Source organism: Citrus clementina, unplaced genomic scaffold (assembly GCF_000493195.1).
Source record: "Citrus clementina cultivar Clemenules unplaced genomic scaffold, Citrus_clementina_v1.0 scaffold_5, whole genome shotgun sequence".
In the NCBI taxonomy this organism is placed as follows: Eukaryota; Viridiplantae; Streptophyta; class Magnoliopsida; order Sapindales; family Rutaceae; genus Citrus; species Citrus x clementina.
In genome coordinates this window covers 6,414,289-6,436,691 of record NW_006262201.1, presented here as the reverse complement: position 1 = coordinate 6,436,691, position 22,403 = coordinate 6,414,289, and the positions used below count along the sequence as shown (strand labels likewise).

The 22,403-nt window shown below is 33.7% G+C and overlaps 1 protein-coding gene across 3 annotated transcripts in view; it reads left to right on the top strand.

The window, feature by feature from the left end:
- Positions 1-1,310: 1,310 nt before the first annotated feature.
- Positions 1,311-22,403, top strand: part of LOC18041595 (DExH-box ATP-dependent RNA helicase DExH7, chloroplastic) — a 30,877-nt gene continuing 9,784 nt past the window's right edge. For 2 of the 3 annotated variants that reach the window (XM_006431650.2, XM_024182924.1), the window contains exons 1-24: positions 1,311-1,728; positions 1,999-2,104; positions 2,229-2,419; positions 3,181-3,234; positions 5,402-5,552; positions 5,635-6,041; positions 6,532-6,750; positions 7,518-7,629; positions 7,758-7,952; positions 8,323-8,402; positions 9,489-9,611; positions 9,708-9,794; positions 11,696-11,796; positions 13,056-13,113; positions 15,582-15,647; positions 16,964-17,046; positions 17,165-17,342; positions 18,671-18,817; positions 18,921-19,022; positions 19,108-19,260; positions 20,197-20,301; positions 21,626-21,766; positions 21,894-21,983; positions 22,076-22,132. In XM_006431650.2, coding sequence (XP_006431713.2) covers positions 1,432-1,728; positions 1,999-2,104; positions 2,229-2,419; positions 3,181-3,234; positions 5,402-5,552; positions 5,635-6,041; positions 6,532-6,750; positions 7,518-7,629; positions 7,758-7,952; positions 8,323-8,402; positions 9,489-9,611; positions 9,708-9,794; positions 11,696-11,796; positions 13,056-13,113; positions 15,582-15,647; positions 16,964-17,046; positions 17,165-17,342; positions 18,671-18,817; positions 18,921-19,022; positions 19,108-19,260; positions 20,197-20,301; positions 21,626-21,766; positions 21,894-21,983; positions 22,076-22,132 — 3,303 coding nt within the window. In that variant the 5' untranslated portion in view covers positions 1,311-1,431. The remainder of the gene's footprint in view (positions 1,729-1,998; positions 2,105-2,228; positions 2,420-3,180; positions 3,235-5,401; positions 5,553-5,634; positions 6,042-6,531; positions 6,751-7,517; positions 7,630-7,757; positions 7,953-8,322; positions 8,403-9,488; positions 9,612-9,707; positions 9,795-11,695; positions 11,797-13,055; positions 13,114-15,581; positions 15,648-16,963; positions 17,047-17,164; positions 17,343-18,670; positions 18,818-18,920; positions 19,023-19,107; positions 19,261-20,196; positions 20,302-21,625; positions 21,767-21,893; positions 21,984-22,075; positions 22,133-22,403) is intronic. The other variant, XM_024182925.1, reaches the window with a different exon arrangement.

The following is a 22,403-nucleotide window of genomic DNA, read 5'->3' as shown; positions in this document are numbered from 1 at the left end:
TGGAATGAAGTGCGTTTATAACGTTATTCGTTATATATATATATATATATATATAAGTTGAAGACACGAATGATTAGCTGCTAACACAGAAAATTATTATTATTATTATTATTATTAGTATAATGGTATTAATTATTTTGATAATAATAATTACTATTATAATTTATAATCATTATAATAATAATAATTATTATTAATATAATAAAATAGTAATATTTTTTTTGATATTAGTAATTATTATTATTATTGTTGTTGTTGTTATTATTATTAAATGAGATAAAAAATAATTTTCAATTTTCATTAAAGGCACAAATGTCAATTTATTTTCCATTTCTCATTCTCTTTCCACGTACTCCTTGGCATGAGATCCACATTTTTCTAAATTTATAGGACCCACTCAAATTTTATTCCCATAGCCCCACTTTATTTTAGAAGTAAACAAGTTAATAAATCTCATTTCTGCATTTTAATTCCTATTCCCATTATTAAACACACCATAAAATATGCATGGTAAAACAGGATTAGAGTGGTGTTCAGTAAGATTTAAATGATTGATTAATAAATGGATATGGGAATTTTATAAAATAAAAATGAATAATGATAGAGTTACAAACTTATATATAAACTTATTTCGTATAAATTAATATAGATTAATTGGTTCGATTAAATACTTCTTGGGCCACATGAATTATTTTTATTATTTTATATTTTCATCTAACTAATAAATTTATGTCGCATCAATTTATGTAAAATAAGCTTGTACAACTATAAGAAATTGTAAGTCTATTGTCATTGTAAAACATACCATATAACATTTTTTGAGATATTATATTTTTATTACTTAATATTTTCTGACATATCACGGCACCACTAAAATTTTCTGAAAATTATTTTTCCCACTTAATGTTTCAATCTTTACCATTTTACCACTAAATCATTAATTCTATTAATAACTTGCTGATGTCACATAGTATTTTTAGAAATTTCAATATATTTAATATTTTAGGAATTTTACAAGGTAATATTTATAATTTTATCAATTAATTATTTTAGATATATAAAATAGTTAATTGATAAAATAGTTATTTTTTATATATAATTTATTTTGTATGTTTTTAGTTTAGAAGGTTAAATTACTTTCATAAGTAAATATCTTTTCACTATAATTTTTGTTGAAAATTTTAATAAATTTAAAAATTGATGGCAAAATGATAAATGCTAAAATATTGAATGAGAAAAAATAATTGTGAAAACTTTGATAATAAAATGATTTGTAAGAAAAAATATCAGGAAAGCCTACACATCAGAAATATTTGAAAGAACGAGAAAAAGAAACGGTGCGTTTTACAACTGAAAGACAGAAGGCCAAGCGGAGTACAGGAGTGATCAGTGATCACCGAGAGAGAGAGAGAGATCGGTTGTCTCTCAGAAATGGCTCCCAAAAAGAAGCCACAAAAACAAGCCAACACTAATAACAAAAAGAAATCGAATTCGAATTCTTCAACTTCGTCGTCGGCCGGTCCAAGATTGCAAATTTCTGCGGAGAATGAAAACCGGCTGCGGCGGCTCCTGCTCAACACGGCCCGACCGGACCTACCGGCGGCTGCGCCGGCTCAAGGTAATCTCTCAAAAGCTCACAAGGCTAGGAAACTCAAAGCCGTATACGAGAAGCTTTCTTGTGAAGGGTTTGCTAATGATCAAATTGAACTCGCTCTCTCGTCTCTTAAGGTAATTTAAACATATTAAGTTCTATTTTATCTTTAAACCTACTATTCGATTAGGTTTCTAGGCAGTGGTATGTTTTTTTCATCCAATTGACTGTTGATAGTTTGATGCATTTGATTGAATATTTTTTTTTGTAAGAATATATTTTGGTGTCTTTTTGTAAGTAGTTTCTATTTAACTGTGATTCTTTTGTTTGCTATATCAATTTATCTATTGATTTTTTTTTATTTGACAAAAACTAAAATATATATTTTTTTCCCTTGTATTGAGTAGGATGATGCTACATTTGAGGATGCTCTTGACTGGTTATGCTTAAACTTGCCGGGGAATGAACTTCCTTTGAAATTCTCAAGTGGGACTTCTCAGCAAACAAACAGAGGTAATTTTTATTCTTGCTGAACATTGTGTTAGTATAATTTGGTTATGCTTTTTGTAGAAACTAAGTGTAAAACCATGGAAAAATTTTCTGTTTGTGTTAATCTTCCAGCTCTGATTTGCATTAGGAGCTTCTGTTGGCGTCTTATCGGTTGCCAGGGATGATTGGACTCCTTCTGCTGTCTCATCTACAAGTACTAATGAGGAAACACAAAACATTTCGGTAAGGATTAAGGTTCGTCAAGATGACAACAATCTAGGCTCACTCCAACGGTCCCAGGCAGATTGGATTCGACAATATATGGAACAGCAAGAAGAGGTCCATTCACATAATGTTTGGCTTTTTGTGTTTTTCACATTATAACAACCAACTTTGATGAATATAGCAAGTTTTAAACATTATTAGTTAATTTATTTGAATAAATATTTTTAATAGGCTTTTGGCCTGTATAGAAAGGCTTACGTCTTATGGAGATGTTGAGTGATGAACGTTTTTGGATAATTAGGATGGACGGGAAACAAAGAATATTTGAAGAGGAGACAAACGGTTTTAATCTTTTCTAGTGTCTATGGAAGAAAAAGATGATTTCCTTGGCCCTACAACACAACACTGCAGGAGTCTATTCTAGGAAACAAATAAGAGCTGACAAGACATGTGAAAAAGCATCTTTGTATTCGTAATTTCCTTTTAGTATGTGAGCAATGACATCAATATTTCTAAGACCATGAAAACCACTATGCATATGTTTGAGAAATATTACATTGCTGAATTGCCTGTGTTATAGGACAAGGAAATTATACATGGACAAATCCTTAGGGTGTTGAATTTCAGATAATTTTTCTGGAAATATTTTGAATCTGAAGCTTGATACTGCTTTTTGGGAAAGAATTACTTCTTCATTTTCTTACCTTTCTGGTTTACTTGCCATTTTGGACGTACAAAATTGAGCAGTCAATTGTCATGTGCTGTTCAATGCTGATGATTAGGCTATGCGGGGACATTGTGGTCTTTTAATGTCTGTGAATATGTTTTAGGAGAAAATTGTTTATTGTTGTTGATGGTAGTTTCAATTTTTGCAGGATGAAGATGAAACTTGGGAAGATCATGCTACTGATAAGAGTTCCTCCAAGGAGGTTTGTTCACTATATATTGGAGATAATTATTTCCTATTGCACATATTTCACTTTATATTCAAATTGCTAGCTTATTAAGAGGATTTGGAAAATGAGTTGAGAACATTGAAGTTCAAATTTGAAAGACAAAAAGGCGAATTGTCTGTTAAATATCCATGGGATGGAAATGATTCGGTTTAATATGGATATTTTTAAGTGGTTATGTTGGTGATTTTTGTGCATTTTCACTGTTTGACATACTCAGGGAGGTGACCATTTCTTTAAAATCTGTTTCTAGGCTGGTGGTTAAATTAATTAGGCATCCCATATTAAACATACTCCACATGGTCATCAACAATGTGCATAGCATACATTTGCCTTTCTGGACCAAGGTGAAGACAGGTGATGCATGCCAATCTCTAAAAGCATGAAGAAGAAAGTGTTGAGCGGCTATTTACTATTGTCAAATGGATTGATAAATGCATTGAAGAATCAACCCTATGATCTTGATCCTTCTTCAATCTAATTGTTTGTTTTTTGGCTTCGGTGGTGGAATGGCTGAGTTTCAGACCAGTCATTCTTGTTAGTTGATGGTTTATCTGAGAGGAAAGAAATTCATGCATACAACCGAAACTCTATGTGCAAGGAAAATTAACTAGCCAAGGAAATCAAGTCAAAGGGTCATGCCTCTAATAGAAATGACATGACTATTTTTTGGTTACCATGGACTTTCAGTCCAACCTTATTTGGGTACTGTTGATTGAGCTTCAGCGTACATCAACCTTACCTGCCTTGACAGAAGAGTTGATTGGTTGCCTGTGATCTGCATTGAAGTTCAACTTTTTAATCCTATCCATGAGCGAAAGTCATCAAGCTCAATTCCACTTGGAAAGGGGGTCCGAAGATGGGACAAGTTCACCCATGCATGTGTAAAACATTATCTTGAAAAATGATTTTGCAAACTTACGTGGCTTGTCGGATATTGTATAACCAACCTTTTAATATCTGTAACTCTTAAGACGCTTCTGTGTAGAAAACTTGGTGACACAATTCTTGTGTTCATCTGTCAAACACTCATGTAAAATAGTTACATGAGAATGCATCTTCATGGTATTAGTAACATTTGGATGGCCCGATGATGTTTAGCATTTTTCACAGATTTCTTTGACTGATATTGTGTTTATCTTAGTAAGTTCTCAATTCTATGGAGAATTTACGGTGGTGACATAAATTCTTCTTGCTCAACCCCATGGAATGGGGTTGACTTCCTTCAACATGTCTTCAGTTCAGATGATGACGTGCCGGCATCTGTTAAATCGGCTAACCACGTTTTTCCTCAAAGCAATGCAACGTGGTTAATTATTTCATTTGCATGGTTTTTGCTTTCATGATAGCAGATTTACTATTAGTTGCTTGAACAAGGTGGTCACAATGAATGGTTTACCTACCATCTATAATCTTTGTTAAGAAGCTTCCACTGTGTGCTCTCTGAATTAGTTTGTGTTTCTAGCATACCTTGTTTTTCTGTGTTAAGACTATTCGCTTCTTCTTGAAGCTTGATCTGGCCTCCGGATGAACCATATAGCCCAGAGAAAGAATGCACCTGAATAGAAGAGCTTGCTGACCTATGAGTAAATGTTTAGCCATGAGACCACACTTCTTTCTTGGCATATACAGATAATAGGCAGGAGCAGAGATTGAAATATTGTGGAGCTACAAAAGCTGTTATTAAACCATTAGTATTGCGTGAAAACATTCCTTGTAGACTAGATGTTAATGCAAATAACAAAAACTCTGTTATATCCATTTATGTGTTCATTCAATGTACTCTATGGATAGACGTATAAACTTCATTTTTTTTTTTATATTTTAATTGACAAGAAAGAGGAATACAAAGAGATGAACATGGCAAAATAAGAAGTCATACTTTATAAACTGTATAGGTTTCATAATTTGGTCTTTTTGCCCTCTGTGTTTGTCTTTCTCTCTTTCTAAATGAAGACAATGGTCTGAACCTGGGTTCTCTCTTTCTAAATGAAAGTGATGGTGGGAAAGATGGTCTGACCCTGGGTATTTTATGACTTCCAGTGTTAGGTGATGTATTAATTTTCAAGGTTATTCTGTTCCTTTTGGTGCTGAAATAAGTTTCCTTTGATTATCTTGATTTACCTTTTTTGTATTTTGATAGGTCTCTAAACCAAGGTCATATGATGTTATTGCCAGAGAATACCTTATGGCTCGGCTGGAAGCTACAAAAGCTAAAGAAAAAGGAGACAAGAAAGGCCAGGCACGAGCTGGCAGTATCATTGGCAAACTCAAGCAAGAATTGTCTGCTTTAGGTCAGATTTGATGTTTTCCTATCTTTGTTAATATATGGTCACTTGTAGCTTTCCTCATAAGCTGTGTGGATCTATTGAGCAGGATTATCTGATGATATCTTGGCATTAGATTTTGAGAATCAACGTGCTTCCAGTTATGCTACTAAGGACACATGTACGAGCTCTGTGCCTGACGAAGACCCGGAGTCTGATGATCAACATGGTGGGTCAGATTTTGACATGCATACAGATCACTTAATAATTGGTGGAAAAGATTCTGAGAGCTGCAGCTCCAAAGAGTTTCCACTCCAACCTATTCCTTCTGTAGAACCTGTTCAGGAGAAAACCGAGGATGAGCCTGCTGATGTGGAGCTTGGTGGTTTCTTTTCAGAAGATGCACTATTTGGTGATACTTTAGCTCCTGAAATTTTGGAATTACAGAAGAAAGAAAAGATGAGAGAATTATGCAGTGACAAGAATATAGAGAAATTAGATGGCATCTGGAAGAAGGTAATGTCTGTGATACAGTAATTTTTGGGTCAGCATCAAAAGTGCTGAATGATAATGTGATAGCTGATGTGCTCATGTGCTACCTTATAGTTCGCATATTTCTCATTTGGAATTTTTGCAATTTGTGATTATGAGTTGTAAATTTAGTGATGGAGAATATCAGATGCACGGCTCGATTTGCTTTAGTGCCTTCAATTTGTTCTCCACCTCCATGATCATAATTCTCCATAGGTGATTTTTTGAGTCCTGAGGTGTAAGACTGGCTCATTCTTCTCTTTTGTACTTTCCTTCTGTTCTAAAAGTATATACCATTTCTTAATGGAAAAGAGACATTAAGCTTAGCTCATACTTTTGGTGGACACAATGAACTTGGAATCAAATTGGGCTCCTTTCCTGTATTTGCCTTCGTTATTGTTTGTCCAATTATATGTGTGATATAAGAGCTATTTGTTTATTCTTCAATTTTTGTGATGCGGTCCAACAATTACAGGGGGAGCCACATAAGATTCCAAAGGCTGTTCTTCATCAATTGTGTCAGCGATCAGGGTGGGATGCACCGAAATTCAACAAAGTTACTGGGAAAAATAATAATTTCTCATACGCTGTCAGTGTGTTACGTAAAGCTAGTGGAAGGGGCAAGAGCAGAAAAGCAGGAGGATTGATAACCCTTGAGCTTCCTGGTGAGGGTGAAACCTTTGAGTCTGTAGAGGTACTTACTTATCTCTATACCTTCACATGCAAGATTGAAGTCACAAAATACCAAATTGGCCTTATAAGCCATTTTAAGGCTCAGTGTGTCAAAAGTGCCAGATGTTGGATTTATCCTCTTAGATTTTGCTTTATCAAGTAATATGGTGATCAGTGTTTTAGCATTTCTAATGGGAGGTAGGATTAAATTGATATGGTTTAAGACTAGTTGTTGTTGCATCCTTGATAATTTTCAGCAGAATTCATGCCGACTACTGGATTTAATGAAAACATGTTTGCCATGTGGTATGTGATATTCTGCAGATGCTGGAAGTTATTGATATTAAACTTGAATTATCTTTGCTTATAGTTCTAAAATGGAAACTTAATTTTGAGCATTATATCAAAGGAAAAGGACCCAATCTCTAATCAATTTGATCTACAATGTGATGGCCATAGTGGGCCTTGTAAAATTTGGTGGACTTTAGTGGGAGTTCAGGTTGGTTTTGCGACGAATTACATTAGATTTTTCCACTAGAGCCGAGTCCATTGCAAACTAGTTGAACCTTTGTTCATGCTACATCCTTTCATTGCAAACTAGTTGAACCTTTGTTCATGCTATATCCTTTCAAGGATATGTATGGTAGACATCCCTTATTTTGTGCAATGGTTGCATAGTTGCGGTTTTACTATTTATTAAATCAAATTCAAAATTTAAAGAAAAAGGACACAATGAATGCTAATGTAGTGACTTAGAGATCTCAGTTATGTATACATATTTGGTTACAGGATGCACAGAATCAAGTTGCGGCATTTGCTCTTCATAACCTGTTTCCTGATCTTCCCATTCATCTTGCTGTTACTGAACCTTATGCTTCACTCATTTTGAGGTGGAAGGAAGGTGATACTTTTAAATCCTTCTCTTGATTTTAAAACACTTACCAGCTTAAAACAACAGTGTTCTAAGGAGTGTGAAGAGTCCTGTTATTGGAGCATATAACAATTTTTAAATTATTTGAGCGCTTTCAGGGGAATCGTCAATTACAATAGAAGACAGTGATGAGAATCGAAGGGCTGTTTTTGTGGATCAGTTGCTAAGGGCAGATACTTCTAGTTCCACTGCTTTTATTAATGTTCCCAACAGTTCTTTCTCAGATTCGGTTCTGACTAATGTTGAAGAGAACAATAATTTGAGAATTGCAGCTGCAGATCCAAATGATGGAAGTATGTTCTCTCATTTTGCCTTGGTGTATTGTAAAAAGAATGATGTAGCTTCTACTCTGTTTACCTCTTAACCCATTTCTATGAGATTTTGTTATTACACGTTGATGCCTATGTTAGTCTTTCTTCTTTTGTCTACTGTTGTTCCTACCATTTAGTATTGTTTATTTCTTTTGGCCAACCCCTTCATGCAGCTAATGTTCTTCTATTGTGATGAAATTCTTTTATTTTCATTTTTTTTGGGGGGGGGGGGGGGCAAGGAGTGAACTGGTTAATAGAATCATGAAGTTTTGCCTAGACGTGGCAGAGACACCATTCTGAAAAGAGCAACATCTGATGGTTTTTGTTCACGCTTTCCTCCTATCATTTGCAGGAGTGAAATATATTAGAGAAGTTGAAAGTTCTCGTCTGAAACAGGAACAGGAGAATAAGAAGAAAATGCAGAAGTACAAGGTTGGTTCTCCTCTTGTTTTTGGTTTTCAGGAAAGAAAATTTCTGTGGGCCAAGTGAGCTCTTGGCTGCAGTAAAGTTTCCCTCAGCTTTTATGTTATTTATTTTTAGAAACCTCTATAAAACCTTTTTTCTGCGGTGCAAATTTGCTTGTCCAGTTTATAAATGGCCTAATTTCAGATTTTAATTCGAGGATTCCGTACTTTAATATTTAATTCAAAAGTTTTATTGATATGCCCTTTGTGAGCATTTTAATTTTTACAAGTTTATTCTCCGTGGCTCACAATGATGTCAAGACTTGGATACGTTGGAAGTGTGGTGCCTTTATGTTTCTTACTGAACGCATTTTTGGTCCTTTCATATTAAGAACTAGAATAGTTTTTGACTTGCAATACACTCACTGTGTTTGTTATTCTGGACTGTGGCATATTAATTTTGAAGTGTGTGCCAAGATAAGTAATTTTGTCTGTGCTTTCAAATATCTGTATTTTTCTTGTTAGGAAGCTGATAATAGGAACATTTCCTTTTTTTTTTTTAATAATTAGGCAGTCAAGGTGAATGATAATTGATTTTTGGGTTTTTGGTTTAAATTAACGACATGCATTAAGACAACGAAAAAAATTAAGAAGCAAGGACTGTTTTCCTCTTTTCAAATATCCAAATTTTTTTGTTATCTATTCCAAAAAAGGTAGAGGTGGGCAAAGCCGAAATCAATTTTTTAGCTAGCCCAAGATTTGAACTCGGATGGCTAGCTAAAGAAAGTTGCTTGATAAACCACTCAATCAAGCCCTTGGGGGCTAATTTTTCTTGTTTTCTTCTTCTTGATAAGAAGCTGATAATGTGAATATCCCATTTTCCTTAGTAGGCGGTCAAGATGATTGATAATTCATTATTTGGTTTTCTGTTTAAAAACATGCATCAAGAAAAACAAGAAAAATGAAAAAAATGGACTGGTTCAACTTGCAAACTAATTGCTGTACCCCAAGTCTTGCCACTGTAATGTCATGGTTCCAGTTTCTCAACTGTTAGTACGTTTATAGTTGCAAATCTATCTGTTTGTTAATTACATATATATTTGTTTCCTTTTAGGACATGTCGAAAACTAGGGCTGCTCTTCCAATTGCGACGTTGAAAAGTGATATATTGCAACTGCTGAAGGAGAAAGATGTCCTTGTCGTTTGTGGGGAAACGGGTTCTGGAAAGACTACTCAGGTCAAATTTCAATTTTAATTTTTGAAGCAGATTCCCATGAATTCCTTTCATTTTTCCTGGTCTTCTACGAATAAGCTTAATGCTTTTTTTGTGTAGGTTCCACAATTTATATTGGATGATATGATTGAATCGGGACATGGTGGACATTGTAACATTATATGCACACAGCCAAGAAGAATTGCGGTGGGTGCATAAATTTTATTCTAATATATTACTATCTCTGGCTGCATGCATTTTTGTAACAGAAAAACCTAATCTTGCTCATCACTCTTGTTTATATTATGGCACACCAGTTCTGGTATTATCAGATAAAAAGATAAAATATTATTAAACTATTTAGTATTATATAAAATTCATTTGGCCAAGAATTAAAGATGAACATATACAGAAATTGTTTATACGGTTGGAGATAACGATGGATATGGACAATAAATCTCTGCAAATTAAGCCCGAAGTTGATGAATACATATTTGTCTTCAGTTATTATAGCATCACCAATTCACTGTCACCGTCAACACCATCATTGTCATTTTTGTGATCTTGCTAATCACTGTGATCATTTTAATTTGTAAAAGTTAAAACAAGAGACATTATTGCTATAGTTATTCTTTCACCATTGTCTTGCATACAGCTAGTGCTTCAAACCAATCATGCTGCATAATTTATTTGGCCAACAATTGGTGCAAAGATATGGGAGGTCAGACGGTAGTTTCTTTTGTGGTCCATTGGAATGCATGACTTGATCAGAAATGGTGTTTTGCCCTTTGGCTCATGGCAACTTGTGGCATTGTTTAAAGGCTTTGGCCTCAAATATGCTTGTCTCCCTAGTTGGTCCGTTTTGCATAAATTTTGTGAAATTATTGATCATTATTCCTTCAATTTCTACTGCTCAAACTCTGTGGTATGTGCTCATCAGGGAAGCAAGTGTTTCTTGGGTTATCCCAGTTTCTTGTGTTTCTCTATTTGTTGAGAATTCCTTTACTTTTTGTGGGTTGAAAAGATTTAACATTATGAAGATGATGTGTGTCGGCGACTTTTAGGTTAGATGGCACGAGTAGAATAGAAGAAAATCTTAAGCATGGAAGGTTTTGCAACTTCTTGAGGAATACTGGTCTAGCTTTTGTGCTGTTCTTGCTTCTTATAATATAAATAGTTTTGTTATTAGCATCTTGATGGGGTTCCTGAGCAAATTCAGGACACCTTTTTCTTTGCTTAAATTAATTAGGATCCTGTTTTACTTTAGCTTTTCTGCATTTCTTTGGTGGGAATGATTGAATTGTGAGAACCTGTGTTTGGCCAATTGACTATATACTGTGCTTTTAGAATTACTGGATTGATTAATGACAAGTCTTGGGATTGCTTCATGACTCCTTGAGAGCCATTCTTTCTTCCATTCTTTATTATTCGCAAACCTTAAGTATCATTAACAGTGTTATTACAATTGATTTCTTACTATTCTTTAACTTTTCATAACAAGCAATTTTAACATACTTGTGAAATTTCAAATCCCCAATTCTTCTTATTACAAATTTTACTTGCGAATTCTCTAATATCCAAGGCTGCTCTACATTGAAAGCGCTTTCTTGGATTTCATTACATCTTGTCATAGTCATTCTTATCTACTGTGTGTTGGACGTTGTTGTGTCATTATTTATTTATGATGTTGCAAATTTGTAAAACAAAGATCAACTGTATGTTCAAAGGAGTTTCAAGATAGTTTGTTGTTTTTCATACATTTCAATTGAGGTGGAATTTTAGGTTAGGTAGCTTGTCTTTTTGGAATGTTTTTGCCTTTGTTTCAGATGTTGATACTGTTTAGCCCTTCCAAGATAGGAAATTTCTTTTCGGAGGTACTCTCCTATTTGTATATTCTTAGGGTGCGGCTAGTGGACATCTTTGTTCACCTTTTTGTAAATTTTTATATATTCAATCTACTCAACTTTTTTCTCAAAAAGTTCAACTGCCGGTGTTGTTTAGTAAAATATAGTAAGGAAATGCAAATTATTATTCTATCATTCCTGTACTGTAAATGTTTTGGATGATTTCGATATACTTGGTAATATTAGTTTTTGGTTTGCTTGTAGGCTATTTCTGTGGCTGAGAGAGTTGCCGATGAGCGCTGTGAACCTTCTCCGGGTTCAGATGGTTCGCTGGTTGGTTATCAAGTTCGTCTTGATAGTGCAAGGTGTATACTTGTTTCCTTCTAGGATTATTAATTTTGCAAATCTCGTAGTGAATTACATTTTGATTGAATTAAAGGGTTGCTTGTTTTTAGTTTTATCTGAGCAGATATGTTTCAACATTTGGCTGAGGTATACATAGGTTAGGACTGTACCGTCTGTTGTATGTGCCATTAACTTGAGATCTGTTTATGAAAATTGGTAACTAGTTTATGCAAGAAATATACTGTTTCTCAAAGATCTGGTAGGTCTTATAAGATGCTTTGTTAAGCTGCTTGCTTATGTATTGTATACGATGATTGCAATTGCTCCTGTCCTTTGTTTAAGCTTTAGATTAGAGAAATTGTTAGGCATTCCAGGAAGTTGTAAAGGAATTGAGTTTAAATTTCATTTGACGAAATTGGAATAACCATGTCAAGAGAAGGGTGTTCTGGGCATGTAGTTGATGCTTTTTGATGACAGCTTCTTTGTTGGCAGTTATTAGTCTATACTAGTCATAAGCATGATATTGGTTTTCAGGATAGATCAAAGAAACTTATTTATAAAATTAAAAAAATAGAGGATATTTGAACCAGAAGTCTTAAATATCAAAGGAATGATCTAACAATTGTGTATTGATCAGCTGCCCAACAATTGTACATTGATCAACTGTCCAAAGTAAAAAGTATATAGGATCTAATAGGACTGTCATCTCCAAACAAAGTGGACCCAAAAATGCACCAAATTTGCCCCAGTTCCATTCCCTATTTATATGTACCAAGAAGAAAGAAGATTCTTGAAATTCCTTAGGAAGAGAGGCCTGAAGTGGAATTGAATGAAAATTACTTAGCATTGGGCTTTGAATTTTAAGGAGCTTTGATGTAAATTACAATGACTTTTGTTTCCAGTCATACTTTCTGCATCCATTAAAACTGTTGAGAACGGTGTTTGAATTTAAAGCATAAAAAGTTTCTGAATTTCTTGAAATGTGAGATTATTACTTTTAAAACTGTTAATGCTTTTTCTCATTGGTATGATTCCATCACCAACCCTGAGTTATGTGACACATTTTTTGTTTTTGTGATGGAAACACTGCATGTTTATAAGTGCCTATTTCTACTTCTATTCTTGCACTTCTTTACATTTTCATTTCTTTCACAAAATTGTAGTTATGTTTATTGGAGAGTATGTATTTGATTATTGATGTGATTGTATCTAGGACAGTCTGCTTTGAAATCATATTCTGGTTTATTAACACATGATATGTCCTTTTGCTTCTTTTTAGGAATGAAAGAACAAAGCTCCTTTTTTGTACAACGGGGATTTTGTTAAGAAAAATTGCGGTATGCCCTACCAATTAATTGAGTAATTTAATTTGTTGTATTGAATGGAATTCATGTCCTGAAAGGTACCTTCATTTTTAGCAAAGAAAATTGCAATTTTATTTCTTTTCCTTTATGCATGACCTCAGTAAGGTATCAGCTCAACAATTTTCCATGACATAATCAAGTCTTCATCATTTGCTGCAATATTGTAGCTGAACAACTATTTGAAAATGATAAACTCGGGGCTATGATCTCACAACCATTTTTTTTCAATTTTTTTTCTAAGAAACTATAAGTATTTGATCTCCCAACCATTAAGTTGTATTATTTAAATTGAGTACAATATTTGTATGGATACAAAGGAGGCTAGTCAGTAGAGACATTGGATTTCCTACTTAAGTGTGTGCCATCACGTAGTTTTTAAAGATGTGTGCCATCACATTGACTTGTCCATTAGGTTGCAAGGAAAAACTTTCATTGATCTAAGTACTATAGTTATCATTCTTGGCCTTAGTTACGATCCCTTTATTGTTATGATCAGAGAAGACCTCAAAGCTGTACCCATATAGATATTTGCCAAATTTCTGGGTAAAATATCATCCCCAACTTTAAGTCATGAGTGGGAAGAGTTGCCTGGGCTGGGTTAATCTGACTTGCAGTATAAGCCTATACATGACTGTTTTGCAATAGGAAACACCTAGTTTGACTTGTGAAGCTTCATGATGCACCACATGGCTTTGCCTTTGCTTAGGACTGTGAAGCTTGGATGTCAAAGTCAATCACTTTTTCAATTTCATGGAGGCAACTTGCAATCATCAGTCTGCTTAAGATTTACCCCCTTTTCTTGGTCAAGTGCATTACTGAAGAAGCAATCCAAGGAAATTGGTTTCCGGCCAAGCCCAATAAACTCTACATCTCGATAGTGTCCCCAATTAAATATAAACTGTTTTGCTCTTTGAAGGGAAGATTTTTGATTCACCGTCATTTCTACCCTATTTTTATTGTTTTAACTAAATTCTATTGGGTTTTTATAAAAAGATCTTCTTTTGGGACACTCAATTATATATGCATAAGCTGGGGAAAACATTACGAGGGCGGACCCTAGTTGTGGAGAAAAAGAAAAGGGTCACTGTTCATTGAAGAAATGTGGGAAGAATTAGGAAGCTTTTGGAAATTTATCCATGAAAAGATTCTGAGACTCAATTTAGAAGTGAGATTAACGAATAACGAGTATACTTATGATATTTAGGGGCCAATTTGGTCATGTTGTACCTTTTAAATTAATTGTTGTTAGTTGTGCCGTAGTAATAATTAGTTGCAAAAAGAATCAATTAAATATTTGATAATATTTATTTTAAAAGTGTTAGTCGTATGTGTTTTGGTAAATTTTACTGTTAAATTGTTATAAAAATATAAATGACTAAAGTGGATAAAATGTTGAATAAATTTTTTTTACACATTTATAAACATGTTTATATAATATTTTTTATTGTGTATATATAATAATTGATAATTAAAATAAAAATTTTATTTGATTAATTTTATTTTTTATCTCAAAATAATTAGGTACAATAATAACCTCTTTAAATTTAATGATTTTGTTTCCTAATTGAATAGAGACAATTTTGGATTTTAATAATATATGAGGATATGTATGGAGTTGCGTTAAGTATAAAATTGATTCTCAAAGTTAGGTTTTCTAAAGCTATTTCTTTTATACTTTTCAAAATCTACTATAGGATGGGGTATATATATATTTTTAAAATTTACCAAATATCAAAATTAGCTTTTAACTTTTCAAAATCACTTTTAAGACTCACAAAAGCAATCGCAAACGGGCCCTTAATAAGACTAGATGAGAGCTCGTGAACTTAATAAAAGTAAAGACCACTTTTTAATTCGTTCAGGTTATTCCTAGTTTTTGCTGGCCACTCTCATTTTTTAAACTGCTACAATTATGTAAAAATTACATAGATATTCAGTTAGGATATATCACTTTCCCTCAATCTCAAAGGAATTTTAATATGCATCATTTTCTTTTCCTGCATATTAATCGGGAAGGAGTTTAAGGTTGATTTTCTCGTTTTGGAATGTCTCAGCCCTTGCTTAAGTTTTTGATCGTGTTTAGTCCTATCAAGTTAGAAACTTCCTTTTTCGAGATGTTCTCTTAATTGTGAATTCTTCTGGTAGTTTGAGTGCTAGTGGAGTACTTGTTCACCTTTTGTAAATCTCTGTTCTCTTGAAAACATCTACCTAGCTTTTATCTGAAAAAATATTATCATGATGTATTGGTTAGTTGAGGATAAGAGGAGTCCTGGTAATTTACCACCGCTCTAAATTATACCTGGAAACTTTAGTAGGTTGAATTTCCTCAACATTTATGCTTTTCATTTCTGTTGTTAACTTTCAGTTTGCTTATATATCAGCATTCAATAAACAAGACATATATGCAAATTAATACTTATATGAATTTTTGTTATTTGCAGGGGGATAAGAACTTAACTGGTGTTACTCATGTCATAGTTGATGAAGTGCATGAACGATCTCTATTGGTGAGTGAACCGAATTATTATAGTTCATTGGAATATTTCCATGTTTCCTGTGATAAACTTCATTTGCTTTACTAGCTTTATATTTCATATTTGATAAATTACATGCATGGATCTCATCAATTACTTTATAAGTCTGATTAATTGAGGTTATGGTAAGTAGCGTTGTTTTCTCTATCAATTTACATGGGTCAAAGATCACTTTCAGTTCACATATTTGGATCTAGATTGTTATGGTTTATATGTTTATAATGCTAAGGTAGTCTCATGCAAATTTAAAAAAGTGAACCTTTATGTCTGTCTTCTTTACTCCCCATTTGACGTTAGGCAGCCATATTATGCTAGCATACACCTTGTGGAAAAAAGTCTTACATGGTGTGACAATCTTGAAAACTCCTCTAATCATCTTTTCTCCATTGCATTGTGGCTTCCAATTTGCGTCCTACAATATGCAATGAAACAAGAATCAGATGGGCAGTTCTGGGTAGATTAAGCTTTTTGCTCATGGAAAACTTTATGCCTCAAGGAGAAAACAGCTAACAAGATTTTGTGGGATTGTGCTGTCCTCTTTTGTGGATGTTTGTAAAGAAAGAAGTGGCCATATTTTAAAAGACGTGAGATGAGTATTCTAGCTGATTTGATTTTATGCATCCTTATGGGCCTTTGTAACTAAGGAATTTCAAGATACTTTGTTCTTCTTCACTGTTCTTAATTGTAAAGGATCTTTGGGTTAATTGTGTATGCGTTGTTGCCTTTCATTTTTTAATAGAGGCTTTTGGTATAGGCCTTTGGAGTGGACTTATTTGTGCTTTTGGGGAATCTTCTGTTTTTTGGGGCTGTTATAGGGTCTGTCAGCTGTAGGCAGTCATACTAGATTAGATTTAGCTTATGTGTATTGACTGTCCACTTCTTATTAATTATTTTCTTACAATTTTTTTCCCGTACGAAAAGGGGAAAAAAGAAAGGAAAAGAAAATAAAAGAACTGCTAGTGTACATCTAATGATCATGACTCGTGAGCAGTACCTAATGCTCCTTTGGACTTCCGTTCTGGTCCATACCCAGCTTTACCTTCTGGTGCTCTGCTGCAATTTGCAACTTGGGAAGCTTTTTCCAATCGACTTTAGTTGCTGTTTATGGCAACAGGAGGTCTAAGTGCCATTTACCAATTAGTTAGCCTATGGTTGCATGTGATCTTCTGCTCAGGCTATCTGTGTTTACCAATTGCTTACAAATTTGAATTGTTACCAGTATGTTAAACTTGGAAATGAAAGCTGACAGGCCTTTTTTTATTCTCTTCCCCACCCCCCACCAAAAACAGGGTGACTTTCTACTCATTGTTTTGAAGGATCTGCTTGAGAAGCAGTCTGCTCATGACACACCAAAACTGAAGGTTATTCTTATGTATGTTAACAAACTAATGTGTTTTTCTAGCTTGTAATAAATCAATGGATATTTATGTTTTTTCCATGTTGTGTTGTATTGATTTTGTCTCTCTCCCTGTTTCGCTCTGAATGCTTAGGTCTGCGACAGTTGATTCAAATTTATTCTCAAGATACTTTGGCGATTGCCCTGTTATTACTGCAGAAGGTAGAACACATCCTGTGACAACTTACTTTCTTGAGGATGTATATGAAAGTATCAACTATCGCCTTGCATTGGACTCAGCAGCTGCTATAAGATATGAAGCATCCTCAAAGGTATTTTTGTTGGTTACAATTATCCTTACTGTTAACTCTCCCTCTGACTTCCATTTGTTTTACTAAATTTTAACTATTTTTTCTTATTCCTGAATATGTATTCCTCCCTATTTTCATATGTGTGTGGTATCTTTTGGTAATTCAGTCATTATAATAATTTACGGTTTCTGGACCCATTAAGTAGCGTTCACAATGATTAATTTGTCAAGCTTGTCAGATAGATAATATACTTGACATGGGCATTGGTTTTTTATTCCTTTCAAGGTCTTTATTCGTTTGTTCTTTATTTATCTTCTTGCATTATGTTTGTTATACATTTACAGAGTAACTATAGTTCCAATAGAGTATTGGTAATGGTGAAAACATTGACTGTCTCTTATTGCATTGTTCTATTGCTTCTAGTTAATCGAACAAAACAAATCAGGCAGCTAATGTTATGTGTGGTAGCCCAGCAATGTCTGGCTCTTGATTTGTGAGACAACTGCATGGTTTTGGTTAAGAGATCCAGCAAAAGTTGTGGGGAAGTGTGCTGTTTTGGCACTTTTTTAGGTTTGGGAAGAAACAAGTAGATTTTTTTTTGAAAGCATGGCTGGTTTTATAGTGCTTTGGAAAACCAATAGTTTATGATTTAAGAAAGAATTAGTGACGCTAAAGTAGCTTTTTTAATTTTTTTCCCTAAACCAAATGGGTCTGAATTCATGTGTCTGTTCGATTTTATTTATTTATTAGGTTTAATGTCTAATATACTGTATGTTGTTGTTGTAAATTTTTTTGAAAACCTGTACTTTGACATGTATTCCCTTTTAAATGTTACATATGTTAGAAATTTTACAAATAAAATCGTTTACTATGAGCTCAAAGTATTATTTGATTATTTAAAAAATAAGATGTATTATTGATCATTTTACATTAGTAATTATGAACAAACAATTGAAAAAATTGAGTGTGCGATCTAGTGGAGATGGTACAATTTCTTGTGTTGAAAACAAGAGGTGTAGGAGGTTCAAACGCCACTCATATGGGAGGACGGAATTGGGTTGCCATTAAGTTAAATAATAAAAAAATGAAAATAGAAATTTATTAACAAGAATTAAAGAATTAAATTTTGATGAGGATAGAACTATTTGAATTTTGGTGGCACATCTGTGAATAATAAAGGTAATACATTTTCTTTTGGTATATTGGTAAATGGCTATAGGGTTTTACATTACTTATGTAGACTGGCATGCTGAGTTCTCTTCCAATTTTTATTTCAATGAATTTTATGTGGCTTAGAATTACGAAATGATCCTCTAATTAATGAACTCCATTCATTGTGATAACTGCAGAGTGGTCCTGTCAATAACCGTAGGGGAAAGAAGAACCTTGTCTTATCTGGATGGGGTGATGATTCTCTGCTCTCAGAGGAGTATATTAACCCATATTATGATCCTAGTGATTATGGATCATACAGCGAACAGACACGGCAGAATTTGGTATTTGCATTAAGATGCTAATTTATCTTTATAGTGGCAGTTTTGGTCCTTCCATTTAACTTTCTGATTCTATAACACAATCATTATGTGGTCTTTTGCACAGAAAAGATTGAATGAAGATGTTATTGATTATGATCTTCTTGAAGACTTGGTATGTCATGTTGATGAAACTTGCGGTGAGGGTGCCATACTTGTCTTTTTACCTGTAAGTCCTTTCAAATTGGTCATTCATGTACTTTTTTATCTCTATGAGAAATATGTTATTTGTATATAATACGGCAGCATGACAGGGAGTGGCAGAAATCCACATCTTACTTGATAGGTTAGCTGCTTCTTATCGATTTGGTGGGCCATCTTCAGATTGGCTTCTAGCTTTACATTCATCCGTAGCATCTGTTGATCAAAAAAAGGTGTTTCTACGGCCTCCTGAAAAGATACGCAAGGTAAATTTTGCTACTCATTGATATTGATCTTTTTACCCTTGGTTCATATAAAATATTTTTCTTTTCAGGTACTTATCTGTTAATTTATGCTTTTGCAACAATACTTTCTTTTCCTTTCTGAAAGTTGCTGCATGTATGAAATTTAGTGAAATTTAGAGTTCATTTTTCTTCTTTTCAAGGAAACTTGTTACCTTGTAGATTCAAAAATTAAGCTAAAGATGGTGTGCTTGATAACTGGCTCCCTCTTAGTTTTCGTATTATATGTAGATGGGCGAGAGCTTAAAATAGAGTTTTTCATAATGATATTTGTTTTAATCTTGTGTTGAAAATGTGTTTTACTCTTCATGCATGAACAATCTGTTTTTTTTTTTTTTTTCATGGGCTATATGTATAACACCAACTATGTAAACACTTGCAACCATGACCCATCCCTCCCTTAAGAGGGGGAAAAGAGAAGTTATCTGTGTTTTCTGTGGCAAAACCATGGTTGAATTCCAACAGTTCTGGAATCAGCTCTTCCTAACTCTCTCTCTCTCTCTCTCTCTCTCTCTCTGTGTTTGTCTTTTATTATTATTATTATTTTGCTCAGACCCGTTTTCGTTAGCAAGGGCTTGTGTCAATGCCATACTTTATATGTAGGATATGCCTGCAGCAAGATTTATATGGTGTCTTGGTTTGGCCATGAAGTGCTAACATGCTTTTCATTATTAGATGACAAACTGCAAATAAAAATTTTGTTGAAACTCAATTTTTTGTTTGTTTGTTAAATGTATTAATATATATATATATTTTTGACAAGAAATCAAGTTAAACTGATATATTGGATGCCTAAAATTGTCATGGTCTAGTTTATCATTGCTATGAAGTTACTAATTTCATTTGACTTATTGCAACGATTGTAACTAATGTTTGTCTCAACTTTTATTTATCATCCAGGTTATCATTGCTACAAATATTGCAGAGACAAGTATAACAATAGATGATGTTGTATACGTGTTCGATTGTGGAAGGCATAAGGAAAACCGTTATAATTCGCAAAAGGTTTGGGTTATATTAATCAAAACCGAGCCTACATTTGTTGAGGACATCTGTTCTGAATGATCATTTTTGAGTCATTTCATACCCATCGCATCATTCGGCAAAGGATTTAGATTAGAAGGGTGAAAGAGAGTTCATACACAGATTGAGTAGAATTGCCTGAAAACCTGGTTGATCAGTCACAACTGATAATCCAGTTAATATGATTGTGGCATCATGAGTGAGAATACATCTTTACAAGAGCTTTTTACATGATGAACCAGAACTTAATAAACAAGTGAAAATTTGAGTGTTTGTTGGCATGCCAAGGTTTTCTGTTCTAACTTCAGAACCACTCCTTTCTTAATTCCATATGTATCATATTTTTCTTGATCTTACAATTGATTCAGTTTTGCAAAGAGATGGAGGAGTATTTCTATCTTTGGGGTAGAGCAAAATTCTGGGTTTCTATCGCTTCCTTGTTTAAAAACATTTCTTTTTTTCTTGTCTTGATTTATTGGGAGGCAGTTATAGCTTAATAGGTTTTGAATAGATTTTCTTATCATAGTCGTGTAGCTTTTGGTATCAGGAATTTTTTGTCATTTGTTTTTGGACTTTTAGTCTCTTTACCATGCTCATTCCTTATTATTAATATACTAATTTTTGTTTATATATATATATATGCGCGTGCACACAGACACTTTTGATTGGGATTTGCCAAATTGTAACATTGTGATGCAATCTGGTTGAAATGATAATGCAAGGAAGTAACCATGGGAGAGTTAATAAGGACTTGAATTCTAGTGATCTGCATTACTATGTAAAGCTCAATCTAGCTCCTTTGCCAATATGTGTCTGTCACCTTCTTCAGTAGTTGCTAGAAATCCAGCATAAAAGCTTATGCTATTTGATCGGGAACCCAGCATAAAAGCTTATGCTATTTGATCGGGAACCCATTAGATGAAAAGTATTCATACTAATCCCTTTTTCCTTTCATAGGAAATAGTCACTGAATCTTAGTGGTTTTGCTTATGCTTACTCTTCATCTTGTGTGTGACAAAACAAAATACTTAAACCAATTGGTCTCATGTATGAACTAAACCAAACAGGATTAGTATTATACCAACATTGCACTTGGCTTTATATCATGTCAGGTAATCAACCCAAAAACAAACTGTTCTGTAGAAGGTCCAGTTAGAGGATCAGTAGCATTTCCATATGCTAAGCATTCACAATTGGAGTTGATAACATTTGTTATAGATGGAATCTAACACTTGACGTTTATGCGTAAGTTGATTATATCCCATTGATGGTGCAGCACTTTAAGTGCTTTAAATGTTTATTGTAGAAATTGTCAAGTATGGTTGAAGATTGGATATCTCAAGCAAATGCAAGGCAACGACGAGGAAGAGCTGGACGTGTAAAACCTGGAATTTGCTATTCTTTGTACACACGTCATAGGTATGAAAAGCTCATGCGTCCTTATCAGGTACTTTCTAATCCAATATGTTTCACTTCAAGTGCTTATATTTTAAAGAACCTGATATTCACACTATTTGATCACTTGATATTTCTCCTGCAACTTTTGTTATTCTTTGTCTCTCCACAATGCCAAGGTTCCTGAGATGCAGCGGATGCCTCTGGTTGAGTTGTGTTTACAAATTAAGTTACTTTCTCTAGGACGCATAAAGATATTTCTATCCAAGGTATATATTACTACATTTTGTTAAAGATTGTTTTCGGTGATGGATGTCAGTTGTCACGCTAAGGTTTTTTAAGTTAAACTCTCTGTTTTCAGGCGTTAGAACCTCCTAAGGAAGAAGCTATTACTACTGCAATTTCAGTATTGTATGAGGTATGTTAATCTTTTCATTTAGTGTTTAACCTCTGATCAATATTAATTTTGATTGTATTTAAATTGCCTTGAGATGGGTTAAACTTTGTTTTCTTGCATCTCTTTAGCTTCATTCTCAAATAACTTTAATATACTTACTTTTGTCTTCATCAATCTCACTGGCAGCTTAAAATACTCTTGGTTTATGAATTATCATCTATTTTCTCATATTTATGTTGCATTTTCTCTACTTTGGATACATCAGCTGGGTTGATTTGGTATGTAACTTTTT